General features: G+C 36.5%; 1 protein-coding gene across 5 annotated transcripts in view; it reads right to left on the reverse strand.

Moving 5' to 3' along the window:
- LOC127416154 (protein 4.1-like) overlaps positions 1-15794 on the reverse strand; it is a 199192-nt gene that overhangs the window by 52326 nt on the left and 131072 nt on the right. For all 5 annotated transcript variants that reach the window (XM_051655326.1, XM_051655327.1, XM_051655328.1 and 2 more), the window contains exons 9-11: positions 8494-8581; positions 1789-1941; positions 1331-1428 (exon numbers count right to left, since the gene is read on the reverse strand). In XM_051655326.1, the coding sequence (XP_051511286.1) occupies positions 1331-1428; positions 1789-1941; positions 8494-8581 (339 nt within the window). The remainder of the gene's footprint in view (positions 1-1330; positions 1429-1788; positions 1942-8493; positions 8582-15794) is intronic.

A 15794-nucleotide genomic window follows, 5' to 3' on the forward strand; every position in this document is an offset into this window, starting at 1 on the left:
ATGGCCCCTCATTACCATGGCTAGGTCAATGTAGATAGCCTTTCTCATAATAATAATAATAATAATAATAAATTAGTGTTTATGAAAAATAATATAGATTCTACCTAATAGATTATTTAGTATGAAACTATAACATTTGTCAAAATATCACAGTTACTGTTACTACTGTAAAATCATGAAACACTTTTGTATGGGTGATGATGTGTGTTTTTAAAACAACTTTATTTGGCGCATAGCACAGTGTTGCTCTGTTCCACGTCAATGCTGTTTCTAATATCAGAGCTGTCTACTGTTTGAGAGGTTTGACTTCATCCACAGCAATTTAAACTAGAAAAATTCTCACTACAATTTAAATGGACGTTGATGTGTGGTGAGTGCGCCCACTAGAGATACAGTAGATCAGAGCAGATTAAGAACATATCATTGGTGCGAGTTGTTCCATTACACTCATGCGAAAAACAAGCTTTAATCACACTGCGAAAATGTTGTGTTGCAGATGAGAAGTCTTTTGCGTGTTAAAGCGCAGAACATGAAATTATTATGACATTTGCCTCGGCAGTCCTAAATTTCACTTTACAATGGGTCAACCATGGCATGTTCTATCCCTGCTGTCCACGACCCAGTCCGAATAGACCTGTGACCCACCAGTTGAGAAACACTGTAATACAGAATATAATATAATATAATACAGAATATAATATAATATAATTGAAAAGGAGTCACATGGCTGGGCCGATGGACGTTTTGGCCAGCCTTGTACAGAATAGAATACAATAGAATAGAATACTGTAACATGTCTGGACAGGTGGAATATTTGGTCAGTCTTAGAACAGAACAGAACAGAATAGAATAGTCACATGGTTGGGCTGATGGAAGTTTTGGCCAGTTTTGTCCAGAATAGAATAGAATAGAATAGAATAGAATACATGGCTAGACCGGTGGAATTTTGGAAAATCTTGTACATAACAGAATATAACACATTAGAATATAGAATGGAATAGAATCCCATACAGAACAGAACTGAATAGTCACATGGCTGGCCGGCCTTGTAAGAGAACTGTAAGAGAATTTCTGCAGCAAGCAGCACAGACGTCATGTGGAGTCAATGTGGGCCACCATTAGAATTACACACACCTCACTGCATGCACACCTCACACACGCTACAGCAACCTGATCCCTCACGGCACACATGACAGTCAAGACAAAAACAACCCACTCAAGTCCAATCACCTTCACATCTCCTAACACACACACACACACACACACACACCTGTAGCACACTCAACACTTGTGTGTCTGATGAAGGGAAGTCAAAAGTGTGTGTGTTTACCTGAAGAAGGTGTGGTGTTCCACACACACTTTCCAAACCCTTTTGGCTGCACGATGATTGGGCAACTTGAAGCCAACTGTACTCTCAAACTGCTCAGCCTGAAAGACACAGACTTCATTAAACATGTATAAGATTTGAAAAAATGTCAAATATGAGCATCATGAACCTAGTAACTTGTACTTCTCAGAATCATGACAAAGATAATAATGAAAAATGTGGTGGTATTTGGTATTTTTGGAAATGTTTTCAAGTAAATACCATGGCATGGTAATCACTCAGAACCATGGTATATGTATCAAAGTATAATGTTATTACCATCTGATACCATCATGGGACAGTGCTTTTGCAGAAGGGAAGGCAGAAATATAGTTTTATCTTTTGTTTTGTTTGCTATTTTTTCCCCCAGTTTGTTTGTTTTCTGCAGTGCTGGTTGTGCTGAGATTTTTCTCCAGTCGTACCTCTCCCGGCCTGATCTTGATGTAGAAATTGTTGCGTTTGTAGGAGATCTTGAGGATTTTGGGCCAGGCGAAGCGGTTTATTCGCAGACGATCCTTATATATTAACAAACCACTTGCACACACCCCCAACATGATATCAACTCCCTCAGAGTCCTGTTAAAAACAAAAATAAAAATGTGCCATTATCTCCTGCAAAATGTGAGCAAATCTGCATATATCTGATTTTCACAAAAATCATCCACTTCCAGCCCTGTGCAGACACAAGATCTGTTCACATTCGGACACGTGTGTGTGTAACCTGTGACAACTGTTCACATCTATGAATAACAACATTCATTATTCACCATAAATACAAAAGGGTGCAACTCCCAATGTCTTTGATTACAACAGGAACTATTAAAAGAATTCTATCCAAGCAATATTTTCACATGAAACTGACATGAAAATGTGCTTTCAACCATGAGCAATGCACAGTCACAGCTCAAGTCTCCTGAGAGTATCTGATCTCTGAGCTAAAACATTTGTTTTAAAAAACAAAGTTCCATGAGTATGTGCTGTTGTTTTTTCACATGAAATACACAACCTTGAATTAGCACTCAAACACTATTATAGAAAAATCCCCCACAAAAAAATACAATAAAATCAAGTGTGAGACTGCTAATGAAAATGCCTCTGTAAATTTTTGTCTTATTTCATACATTTTTTTCCAATACACATTATATTTATTATAACTAAAAAAAAAAAAAAAAAACATGAATTTGAGCATTTCATAAAATGAAAATTCTTGGTGGAAACCGAAAATTCTGGTCACACTGGGCAGAAAACCAAAACTGACTCTTTTAAATTAGACTTTGGGACAATTGAACAAATTCTAAATGTTATTATTAGGGATGCACCGTAACCACTTTTTCTAGACAGAGACGAATAACATAAAATAAAAAAATGTGTAGCCTATTAAGAAAACCTTTATTATAAACTACTCTACTGGATAATGCAGCAGCAACATTAACAGTCATTCCAGTGAAAATCCTCCGTGAACATGAAGCCAGTTCTATTGGCACATTTTTTCTCACACTGTATGTGGACCTGGAATGTGGAATGGATTCTTTAGTAGGATTTCACATGACTCAATTTAAATATTATTGTAATTTGAATATATAATTATTGTTATTATTGTTAATCATATAATATAATTACATTTACATTTATGCATTTGGCAGACGCTTTTATCCAAAGCGACTTACAGTGCCCTGATTACAGGGACAATCCCCCCGGAGCATCCTGGAGTTAAGTGCCTTGCTCAAGGACACAATGGTGGTGGCTGTGGGGATCGAACCGGCAACCTTCTGATTACCAGCTCTGTGCTTTAGCCCACTACACCACCACCACTCCATGATAATGATAGTAAGAAGAAGAAATAACGACTGAAATATATTATAATAAATATTATTATCTAATATAACTATATTATTATTATTAACTTTACAACCCTCTGGCTTTTATTTTGGTGGAACACTCCAGGAAGCAGTGCATCATCATGAGCACATCATGAGCAATGCGTGCTGTGTGTGTGTCACCAACAGAGCAGCACTCATTCACTGAAGCTTGCTGCGCATGTGGACTAAATACAGTATTAAATGCATCCTTTGCAATTCACAAAAATATTGTATATTGGCTTCAACAGACTTTGAATATAATGAGTCATATGGACTACTTCAGTGGTGGACTTTAATTTGCAACATAAACAATGCTTTTTCTTTATGTGAGTGTTTAAGTTAATGGATTTTAAAGTATCGGTTTCCATTCAAAGTTTCGGCCAATATTTTTTGCCTTTTTTTCTCTCAAAAATGTTCAGCAGATGAAATTTCAGTGCATCCCTAATAGAAATTAAGAAATCTGACCCTTTTACAAAAGATTGAACACCAAACAATTCTGCTAAATCTTGCATATACAGTATATATACACTCACTGGCCATTTTATTAGGTACACCTGTACATCTACTTATTCATGTGATTATCTATTCAGCCAATCATGTGGCAGCAGTGTAAGTGTGAGGAGCTTCAGTTGATGTTCACATCAACCATCAGAATGGGGAGAAATGTGATGTCAGTGGTTTAGACCGTGACATGATTGTTGGTGTCAGATGGGCTGGTTTGAGTATTTCTGTAACTGCTGATCTCCTGAGATTTTCACACACAACAGTCTCTAGAGTGTAAAGAGAATGGTGCAAAAAATAAAAAACATCCAGTGAGCGGCAGTTCTGTGGGCATAAACGGCTTGTTAATGACAGAGGTCAGAGGAGAATGGCCAGACTGGTCCAAGCTGACAGGAAGGTGACAGTAACCCAAATAAACACACGTTACAACAGTTCTATGCAGAAAAGCATTTCTGAACATACAACACGTCGAACATTGAGGCGGATGGGCTACAGCAGCAGAAGAAGACCCCTCCGGGGACCCACTACTGTCAGCTAATTACAGGAAACTGAGGCAGTAGTGGGCACAGGCTCACCAAAACTGGACAGTAGATAATTGGAAAAACATCGCCTGGTCTGATAAATCTGGATTTCTGCTGAAGTACACAAATGGTAGCCCCACTGCAGCCTCAGTTTTCTGTTCATAAGTGGAACCTAGCGTGGTCTTCTGCTGTTGTAGCCCATCCGCCTCAAGGCTCGACATGTGCATTTGGAGATGATATTCTGCTCACTACAATTGTACAGAGCGGTTATCTGAGTTACCGTAGACTTTCTGTCAGCTCGAACCAGTCTGGCCATTCTCCATTGACCTCTCTCATCAACAAGACATTTCCGTCCACAGAACTGCTGCTCGTTGGATGTTTTTTATTTTTTGCACCATTCTCTTTACACTCTAGAGACTGTTGTGCGTGAAAATCCCAGGAGATCAGCAGTTACAGAAATACTCAAACCAGCCCGTCTGGCACCAATAGAGCTGAGATATTCTCCTAAAAATCAATGTTTGTGTTTTGCAGTAAGAGATGAGAGAATTTTTATTTTTGGGTGAACTATTCCTTTAAATGTACATAAATAAATACATACACAATCATGCACATGTGACTTTAAGCCCATCTACTCTCACAGTTACAATTAAAGCTCATTTCAAACTCTTTCAATGTTTTAATGTTATTAGATTTCTAATGCAAATTGAACGTGAACATTGGAATATTCAATCATGCCACTAAAGTCTTTCATCATTCAAGCACTTATTTTAATACAATGCTTTTACATAACGCCCTTAATGGGTCTTTTATTGTCAGAGCTTTTGGGCCGTCGAGCACGTTATTGATCCGTCAGCGTTAACTGTAGAGCTGGGAGAGAAATCAATACTGCCGATAACAGATTGAACTTGGACTATCTGTCACCGAGTGAGGATTTAACAGTTCTGCATCTCTCTGATCAGTTCACCAGTAAGTGCTCAAACCACACGTGACCTCTGACCCTCTGAAGAGAGCAAATGAGGTTCTTCTGCTGCTTGATTAAATAAAACCCGGGTGAATCTCTCTCTCTCTCTTTCTCTATACAGTATATACATATATAAATAAATAAATATATATATATATATATATATATATATATATATATATATATACACACACACACACACACACACACCCCCCCCCCCCAAAGAAAATTTAGCATTTTTAGAACCAGCAAGATATTTTTACTGTGATATAATTTTCATGACAATTAAGCACATTTTCACCCAAAATTCTCATTACTGTAATGCAGAAGAATAATTATTGATATATTTTGAAAGCACAGTGTTTAAGGGTAGTTGCCGTGTCCTGTTGTGTGTGACATGCTACATTCCATCTAAAACAATTTTAAACAGCATTTTGCAATTAAATGTATTTTAAAATGGCAGAATTATTTAAAATGAGTTAGTGAATGCACAAAAAGTGTTTAAAAATGGTTAAAAAAAAAAAAAAAAAAAAAGATGACCAGGACCCAAAAATATAGATTTTAACTAAAACATTCCTCTAAATTTTAACGCTAGCACTTGACAATAAAGTATTATTTCTTAACATTAGTTAGCATAAATTAACAATGAATACTTTCACAGCTCTTATTAATCTAAAATGTTAATTTCAACATATACATTCATAAAATAAAAAGTTGTGTATGTTGATATTAGTTAATGCACTTTGAAATAACATGAACTATCAATGAACAAATGTATTTTCAGAAATTAACATTAACCATAATTAATAAATGCTGTAAAAAATATTGATGCTGAATGCATTTACCAATAACAAATACAATCTTACTGTAGTGTTACAATTTTTACCTAAAACAAATTTATAAATTAACTTCCCATTTACATTATTCTATTATTTGTTATGCCTTTAATTTTGATTGAAATAAAATTATTTGTATTACAGTAATTGTTTAAATGGTTTACTGTAATACACTAAAAAAGTTATTGTAATGAGAATGTAATTGAGAACAATGAGAATTACAGAACTCCAAGCAAAAAAACGTTTAAATAAATGTCCTAAAATATTTTATTTTATTTTACGTTACTTTAATTTATTTTACTCTATTACCTCTAAATCTAATAAAACATTTATAATATTCCCAACTTTTCTGGACTGGTGCCAGTCAAGGTGCCAAAGGGCCAAATTGAGAAACAATATACATCAAATATGCCTTTTATAAGGACATAACAGAATAAGACTAATACACCACCATGTGTCAGTCCTTACAGGTCATAAGATACTGAGTGGAAGAGAAACACTATTGTAACTGAATACCTCAAGCTTTACCTTCAAATGGATTATTTAAGAGAGATTCTGTCACTTGAGAGGTCGTTCAGTTTGGATAACAGAAGCTGATATTCCTCTGAGTTTAAATATGGCAACAGCATTTTTTTCCCAGATCTTGACCCCCCCTTACTGCTGAACACACACACACACACACACACTCACACTCTCTCTCTCTCTCTCTCTCTCTTCTCTGTGTGTGAGTGTTTGTTCAGCTGAAGTCTCCCTTGAGTCGTTCTCATTGGGTCTACAGGTAAACAGATAATGGATTTTGTCGATGACGATACTTAAGAGTGGGAGCAAAATAAAATATAATAGATGATCCACGGTTGCAGCCACACTAAAGAACTGCACTTGAGTATGCAAAAACAGACGGTCTGTGACTCGCTTCATGTGAACTGCAGTATGACCTGTGATTAATGTGATTAATTACTATTGACATAACCTCTGTTCCAAAACCTAATGAACTGTCAAGCTGTCTACTGTTTACATAGGACAGCATAGTAACTGAGATGGTACCTCAAAAGTTCTCGTAAATTTTCAATTCAACGTTTCACTCAAATTTGTTATGCTTATAATGTAATTTGTAAAAAAAAGTAAAATAAAAAAAATCTAAAAAAACTTAAATTAGACTAAACAGGGCTCCACACTGCAACTAAAATGGTTGGAAATGTGACCAACCTGCGACAGTTTATAAATCTAGTCACTATTGGCGACAGTCAGGAATACTTTGTGTGTGTTTCCATGCGGTTTCTTCAGATATCATTTTGTGAGTTACTGAATTACATCTTAACAGCGCGCACCAGTTTTCTAGAATGAATTAATAAATGGTATTCTTAAACTTTTCAATGTCACAAAAACATTACTGATTACTGCAGAGGATAATGAATATCACCACTTGAAGGTAGAACACTGCTATTATTTAGATGACCTGTATTGATTGATGAGTTCATGTTGATTTTGACTAGAACAGTTTTGCTAGGAAAAAAGGGGGAAAAGTCTGTTTTAATAATACCGGACATTTGTGACATGCAACCACTGATGATGTACTGTTGATGAATTACTGCTCATCTTGTTATATGACGATGTTCACTTTGTAGTGTTTATATTGTAATACACTGCAAATGATTGCAAGAATGCACATTTTCTTTCCCTTTTCGGTTTGTGAAAGTGCCTCTGAAATTTCAAAATAAGAGTCCCAGTTCCATTTCTGCCGTGTTTATAATAAAAAGTTCTACATTATGTTCCAAATATTAATGTTTTCTGGTTATTATTTGGATTTTGGTTGAACAATAAACAACAGCTGGGACTTCATTCAATTTGGACTCTAGGCTACCTCTGTGTCTGGACCGCCCCGTCGCAGGAAGGAAAGACATTTTTTTTAACACATTTTATACCGATTTCAAAAACAAATCGTCTGAATATTCGGTTATCAACTGTCTTTTTTTTCTTTGGCTTTTTTTCTTGCTTCTGAAGAACCATCTAAATCGAGCAATCCTGTAATTTGGCAACTAAAAACAGACATTTAGCCATAATCATTTTTTATAAATAAAAGCATTTTCACTAATGGACTCAGACCAAACTCATTAAGAAGGCACTAATATTCTTCTACTGAAATCAAAGAACGAATGGGTGTGACTTCATTTCAAACAAAATCTGGCCAAAAAAAGGTGCTTTTGAGTTTCGAAACAGCTTGCGAGCACGAACTCTTCAGCCGGAAAACTTTGTACCGGCTGCTAAACACCTTCCGTCATTGGTAGGTGTGACCTGGTGCTCCACTTACTTTGACACCAAAAACATTTTCAGAGTTTCTGAGCTAATGCAAACTTCACGTAGAAACATTTTCCAGGAACACGTCATGTCTTGAGTGTATCAGAGTCTTAAGTGTAGTATCATACAGACAAGACAGATAGCAGCATCCGTACCTTGGCATGATGCAGGTCTACGCCGTACATAGAGAGCTTCTTCACATTTTCCAAAAACTGGGCGTCTGCTTGGGCCGGATTCATACCCCTGAAAGAGAAGAGGATAGAAGATCATTTTTAGTTGAGATATGTGTTCATTACATGAATGAGCTGTATCAGCACAAATCTCATGTACCTTCACATCCCATCAGCACAGAGGAGGTGAAAACAGATTTAGTATTGACACACCCTGGATTTTGACCCGTCCTGCACTGGACACCCTTTTGCTTTCATGCGTTCTTTTTTCCGCTTTAATGCGTTTGCTTTCATTCGTTCATTTCGCTTTCATTCGTTCATTTCACTTTCATGCATTCTTTTTTCCGCTTTAATGCGTGTGCTTTCATTCGTTCATTTCGCTTGCGTTCTTTTTCTGCTTTAATGCGTTTGCTTTCATTCGTTCATTTCGCTTTCATTCATTTATTTCGCTTTCATGCGTTCTTTTTTCCGCTTTAATGCGTTTGCTTTCATTCGTTCATTTCGCTTTCATTCGTTCATTTCACTTTCATGCATTCTTTTTTCCGCTTTAATGCGTGTGCTTTCATTCGTTCATTTCGCTTGCGTTCTTTTTCTGCTTTAATGCGTTTGCTTTCATTAGTTCATTTCGCTTTTATTCGTTCTTTTTTCCGCTTTAATGCGTTTGCTTTCATTCATTTCGCTTTCATGCATTCTTTTTTCCACTTTAATGTGTTCACTTTCATTAGTTCATTCAGCTTTCATTTGTTCATTTCACTTTCATGCGTTCTTTTTTCTGCTTTAATGCGTGTGCTTTCATTCGTTCATTTCGCTTGCGTTCTTTTTCTGCTTTAATGCGTTTGCTTTCATTAGTTCATTTCGCTTTTATTCGTTCTTTTTTCCGCTTTAATGCGTTTGCTTTCGTTCATTTTGCTTTCATGCATTCTTTTTTCCACTTTAATGTGTTCACTTTCATTAGTTCATTCAGCTTTCATTCGTTCATTTTGCTTTCATGCGTTCTTTTTTCCGCTTGAATGCGTTCGCTTTCATTAGTTCATTCCGCTTTCGTTCATTTCGCTTTAATGCGTTTACTTTCATTAGTTCATTTCGCTTTCATGCGTTCTTTTTTCTGCTTTAATGTGTTTGCTTTCATTCGTTCATTTCGCTTTCATGCGTTCTTTTTTCCACTTTAATGCGTGTTTTCATTCGTTCATTTCGCTTTCATGTGTTCTTTTTCCGCTTTAATGCGTTTGCTTTCATTCGTTCATTTCGCTTTCATGTGTTCTTTTTTCCGCTTTAATGCATTTGCTTTCATTCATTCATTTCGCTTTCGTTCATTTCGCTTTCATGCGTTCTTTTTCCGCTTTAATGCGTTTGATTTCATTCATTCATTTTGCTTTCGTTCATTTCGCTTTCATGTGCTTTTTCCGCTTTAATGCGTTTGCTTTCATTTGTTCATTTCGCTTTCATCCGTTCTTTTTTCCGCTTTAATGCGTTTGCTTTCATTTGTTCATTTCGCTTTCATTCGTTCTTTTTTCCGCTTTAATGCGTTTGCTTTCATTCGTTCATTTTTCTTTCATGCGTTCTTTTCCGCTTTAATGCGTTTGCTTTCATTCGTTCATTTCGCTTTCGTGTTCTTTTTCCGCTTTAATGCGTTTACTTTCATTAGTTCATTTCGTTTTCATGCGTTCTTTTTTCCGCTTTAATGCGTTTGCTTTCATTCGTTCATTTCGCTTTCGTGTTCTTTTTCCGCTTTAATGCGTTTACTTTCATTAGTTCATTTCGTTTTCATGCGTTCTTTTTTCCGCTTTAATGCGTTTGCTTTCATTCGTTCATTTTGCTTTCATGCGTTCTTTTTTCCGCTTTAATGCGTTTACTTTCATTAGTTCGTTTCGCTTTCATGCGTTCTTTTTTCCGCTTTAATGCGTTTGCTTTCATTCGTTCATTTTGCTTTCACGCGTTCTTTTTCCGCTTTAATGCGTTTGCTTTCATTCGTTCATTTCGCTTTCATTCGTTCTTTTTGCTTTCTTGCATGCTTTTGCTTTCATTCTTTCGTTCCCTTTCATTCTTTATTTTGCATTCATTCGTTCGTTCTTTTGCTTTCATTCGCTCTTTCGCATTCATTCGTTCGTTCTTTTGCTTTCGTTTTCTTTTGCTTTCATTCATTCTTTCACTTTTATGCATTCTTTTGCTTTCGCTTCCATTCATTCTCTTTCGCTTTTATTCGTTCATTATTTGGCATTAATTTGTTCTGCTTTCATTTTAAGTTCTAAGTTCTTTGATCCGCTTTCATACCTTCTTTTTAACTGTAATTCATTCGTTCATTCTTTCGCTTACATTAGTTCTTTCTTCTGCTTTCATTCGCTCTTTCGTTTTCATTCGTTCTCTTTCACTTTCATCCATTCTTTGTTCCGCTTTTATGCGTTCTTTCTTCTGCTTTCATTCGCTCTTTCGTTTTCATTCGTTCTCTTTCACTTTCATTCATTCTTCTTTCATTTGTTCGTTCTTTCTTTCATTTTCATTCAAATCAAATCAAATCACCTTTGTCACACAACCATATACACAAGTGCAATAGTGTGTGAAATTCTTGGGTGCAGTTCCGAGCAACATAGTAGTTATGACAGTGATGAGACTTATACCAAATTACAATAAACATCAGATTTACAACAACACAATTTAAAATCTAATATACACATAATTACAACACAATATACAAATAATAACAATGTACAGTATACAATACACACAATATAGAATACACATTATACAATAAAAATAGTATATATAAAATATACAGTAGGTTGTATTGTACTGTATTTACATTCAGGCTGTCGGTTGATAGTCAGTTGCCAGTGTGTTAAGAGAGATATAATTATGACAGTCCAGTGTGAGATAATAAGATTAATAAAGTGCAGTGTTGATGTATTTTGATCGTGAGAGATCAAGAGTTCAGAAGTCTGATTGCTTGGGGGAAGAAGCTGTCATGGAGTCGGCTGGTGCGGGTCCTGATGCTGCGATACCGCCTACCTGATAGTAGCAGTGAGAACAGCCCATGGCTCGGGTGGCTGGAGTCTGTGATGATCCTCCGAGCTTTTTTCACACACCACCTGGTATATATTTCCTGGAGGGAGGGAAGCTCACCTCCGATGATGTGTCTGGCAGTTCGCACCACACTTTGCAGGGCTTTGCGGTTGTGGGCGGTGCTATTGCAGTACCAGGCAGAGATGCAGCCAGTCAGGATGCTCTCTACAGTGCTGGTGTAGAACCATGTGAGGATGTGGCGATTCATTCCAAACTTCCTCAGCCTTCTGATGAGCCTTCTTCACAACGGCCTCAGTGTGGACCGACCATGTGAGTTCCTCAGTGATGTGGACACCCAGGAACTTGAAGCTGCTGACTCTCTCCACTGGTGCTCCATTGATGGTGATGGGACTGTGTTCTCTGTCTTTTCTCCTGAAGTCCACCACAAGCTACTTTGTCTTACTGACGTTGACGTTCATGAATTCTTTCCTCTGCTTTCGTTCTCTTTCGTTTTCATCCATTCTTTATTCCGCTTTCATGCATTCTTTTGCTTTCGTTCTCTTTCGCTTTCATGCGTTCTCTTTCGCTTTCATTCATTCTCTTTCGCTTTCATTCTCTTTCACTTTCATTCTTTCACTTTCGTTCTCTTTCGCTTTCCTTCTCTTTCGCTTTAATTCTTTCATTCGCTTACATTAGTTCTTTCTTTTGCATTAATTCGTTCTGCTTTCGTTTTCTTTTGCTTTCAATCGTTCTCTTTTGCTTGCATTCGTTCTTTCATTCCTTTCATTTGTTCTTTCGTGTTCATGCGTTTTTTTCTTTTGCTTTCATTCGTTCGTTCTTTTGCTTTCATTCTTTCTCTTTCATTTGTTCTTTCTCTTTATTGCATTCTTTCACTTTCATTCATTCTTCCTTCGCTTTCATTATTTATTTCGAGGAAGAATGAATGAAAGCAAAAGAAAGAATGCAAGAAAGGGAAAGAAAGAAAGCAAAGGAAGAACAAATGAAAGTGAAGGAAGAATGAATGAAAGCAGAAGAGAACGAAAGCAGAAGAAAGAATACATGAAAGTGGAAGAAAGAATGCATGAAAGCTGAAGAACGAAAGAAAGCAAAAGAAAGAATGAATGAATGAAAGGGAACAAAAATGAATGCAAGCGAAAGAACGAACTGAAGCGGAAAAGTGCATGAAAGTGGAACAAAGAATGCATGAAAGTGAAAGAATGAATAAAAGCAAAAGAAATAGAAAGAGGAAGAACAAATGAAGGCAAAAAAAGAATGAATGAAAGCAAAAGAAAGAATGAATGAAAGCAAAAGAAATAGAAAGGAGGAAGAACAAATGAAGGCAAAAAAGAATGAAAGCAAAAGAATGAACAAATGAAAGCAAAAGAAAAAACGCATGAACACGAAAGAACAAATGAAAGGGAATAAAAGAACGAATGCAAGCGAAAGAAAGAACAAATGAAAGCGAAAGAGAACGAAAGCAGAACGAATTAATGCAAAAGAACTAATGTAAGCGAAAGAATGAAAGAATGAATTAAAGTGAAAGAGAACGAATGAAAGCAAAAGAGAACAAATTAAAGCGAAAATGAAAGTGAAAGAGAATGAATGAAAGCGAAAGAACGAAAGCAAAAGAAAACGCATGAAAGCGGAATAAAGAACAGATGAATACGAAAGAGAACGAATGAAAGCAGAACGAATTAATGCAAAAGAAAGAAATAATGTTCGTGAAAGAATGAATTAAAGTGAAAGAGTAAGAGGAAGAAAGAATGCATGAAGCAGAAGAACGCATGCATGAAAGTGTAAAAGAACGAAAGTGGAAGAATGCATGAAAGCGAAAGGAAGAATGAATGAAGGTGAATGGAAGAACAAATGTAAGTGAAAGAACGAAAGTGAAAGAATGAAAGCAAAAACGAATGAAAGCAAAATAAATTAATGCAAAAGAAAGAACTAATGTAGGCAAAAGAAAGAATGAATTACAGTTAAAGAGAATGAATGAAAGCGAAAGAGAATAAATGAAATCGCTTTCATTCGTTATTTATTTAGCTTTCATTAGTTCTTTTTCTTTGTCTCTTTTTATGCTTTCACTTTCGCTTTAATTCTTTTGTGCTTTCGTTCTTTTTTCTTTCATTCATTCTTTTCTTCTTTCTCTTCCACTTTCATTCATTCTTCTGCTTTCATGCATTCTTTCTCTGCTTTCATGCGTTCTTTAGATTTCATTCGTTCTTTGTTCCGTTTTCATGCATGCATTCTTTTGCTTTCGTTCTCTTTTACTTTCATTAGTTCTTTCACTTTCAAGAGTTCTCTTTCGTTTTCATGCATTCATCCTTCCGTTTTCATGCATTCTTTCGCTTTAATGAGTTCTTTTTTCTTTGTTTATTTTCTTCTTTTTCCGCTTTCATTCTCTTTCACTTTTATTCTTCCCCTTTCATTCGTTCTTTTTTCTTTTGCTTTCGTTCTCTTTCACTTTCATGCATTCTTTCTTTTGCTTTCATTCGTTCTTCATTTCACTTTCATTCGTTGTATCTTTTGCTTTCATTCGTTCTCTTTCATTTTAATTATTTCTTCTGCTTTCATGTGTTCTTCCGCTTGCATGTGTTCTTTTTTCTTTATTTTGCTTTCATTCGTTCTTCCTTTCACTTTCATGCATTCTGCTTTCATTCATTCTTTTCACTTGCATTCCTTCTTCCACTTTAATGCGTTCTTTAGCTTTCATGCGTTCTTCCACATTCATGCATTCTTTCTTCCACTTTCATGCATTCTTTCTTTTGCTTTCATTCTCTTTCACTTGCATCTGTTCTCTTTCGTTGTTCCGCTTTCATGCGTTCTTTCTTTCTTTTGCTTTCGTTCTCACTTTCATGCATTCTTTCGCTTTCATTCGTTATTTATTTTGCTTTCATTCCTTCTTCCTTTCACTTTCATTCATTCTTTTGCTTTCATTAGTTCTCCTTCACTTTCATTTGTGCTTCCGCTTTCATGCGTTCTTGCTTACGCTTTTATGCGTTCTTCTGTTTTCACGTGTTCATTCCTTCTCTCACTTTCATTCGTTCTTTTTTCTGATAAACAGTTTTTATTGATCCATACAATTAAAGCGTTTAAAACTATACTTCTCTCTCCATTGCCCCTCCCCGAGAGCCCTCCAAGAAGGCCAAATAGCTGCCCCATTTCCTATCAAATGAATCTAAGTTCCTCAGCCTTCTACATGACATTTCCTAGAATGCCACCACCCTTCCCATCTCTGTGCACCACTCTTGAAATGAGGGCACTCCAGCAGACTTACAACCCCTTTAGTCTGGGGCAAAATGAAATTTGAGTGCCCAATACGTCACATATAAAACTCTGAACCTTCAACCAAAATTCTTGGATCTTAACACACCACCAAAAAACATGGGTTGTGTCTCCATCTTCTGATTGGCATCACCAGCAGGTGGGTGTGTCTTTCAGACCAAGCCTATTCAATCTAGAGAGGGTCCAATAGAATCCATGTAAAATCTTAAATTGCATAAGCACCCTTGCATCTCTAGATGTGGACTTGATGTTTTTTAGAATCCTAGCCAACTCTCCCTCCTCCAATACCAAGTTTAAATCTTTCTCCCATAATCTCTTGAGAGAAGTTGAAGCTCTGCACCCCAGACTCTGAATTAACAGGGAGTAATACACTGATGCCTCATGACCTTTTCCAAAATCAGTAATCACCACTCCCAGAGTATCTGCCACTTTAGGGGGGTGAATGCTACTCCCAAAAATAGTACAGAGCAGGTGGTGCATCTGTAAATACCTAAAGAACTGAGATCTGGGAATCCCAAAATGTTGAACCATCTTTTCAAAGGATCTCAACACTCCACTCTCATATAGGTCACTGAGTGTATTAACCTCTCTCACAATCCACTCTGACCAGCAGAAAGGGGACTCTTTAATACATAATTTTGGGTTCAGCCATATGCTCGAGGCAACATTTAAATAAATGTCAGAATTTAACACTCTAAACACTTTTGTCCATACCGAGTGCAAATGCGAGATAACGGGGTGTAACTTAACTTCTCTGATTTGTTTGATAGAAAGGCTTTGCAATGGAAAAATAGGGGCAAGAACTTCCTGTTCAATACAAAACCAGGGAGGGGCTCTCTCAGGTGGAAGCGACCAATGAGCCAAATGTCTGAGGCCTAATGCATAATAAAAAACAAAGCCTTGGGTAGGCCTAGCCCACCTTTGTTAATCAGCCTATGTAACATTGAAATGTAATGTGGGACATTTACCATTTCAAATGAAGGACTTCGCTATACTATCAAATTGCT

Source organism: Myxocyprinus asiaticus, chromosome 25, assembly GCF_019703515.2.
Source record: "Myxocyprinus asiaticus isolate MX2 ecotype Aquarium Trade chromosome 25, UBuf_Myxa_2, whole genome shotgun sequence".
Classification (NCBI taxonomy): domain Eukaryota; kingdom Metazoa; phylum Chordata; class Actinopteri; order Cypriniformes; family Catostomidae; genus Myxocyprinus; species Myxocyprinus asiaticus.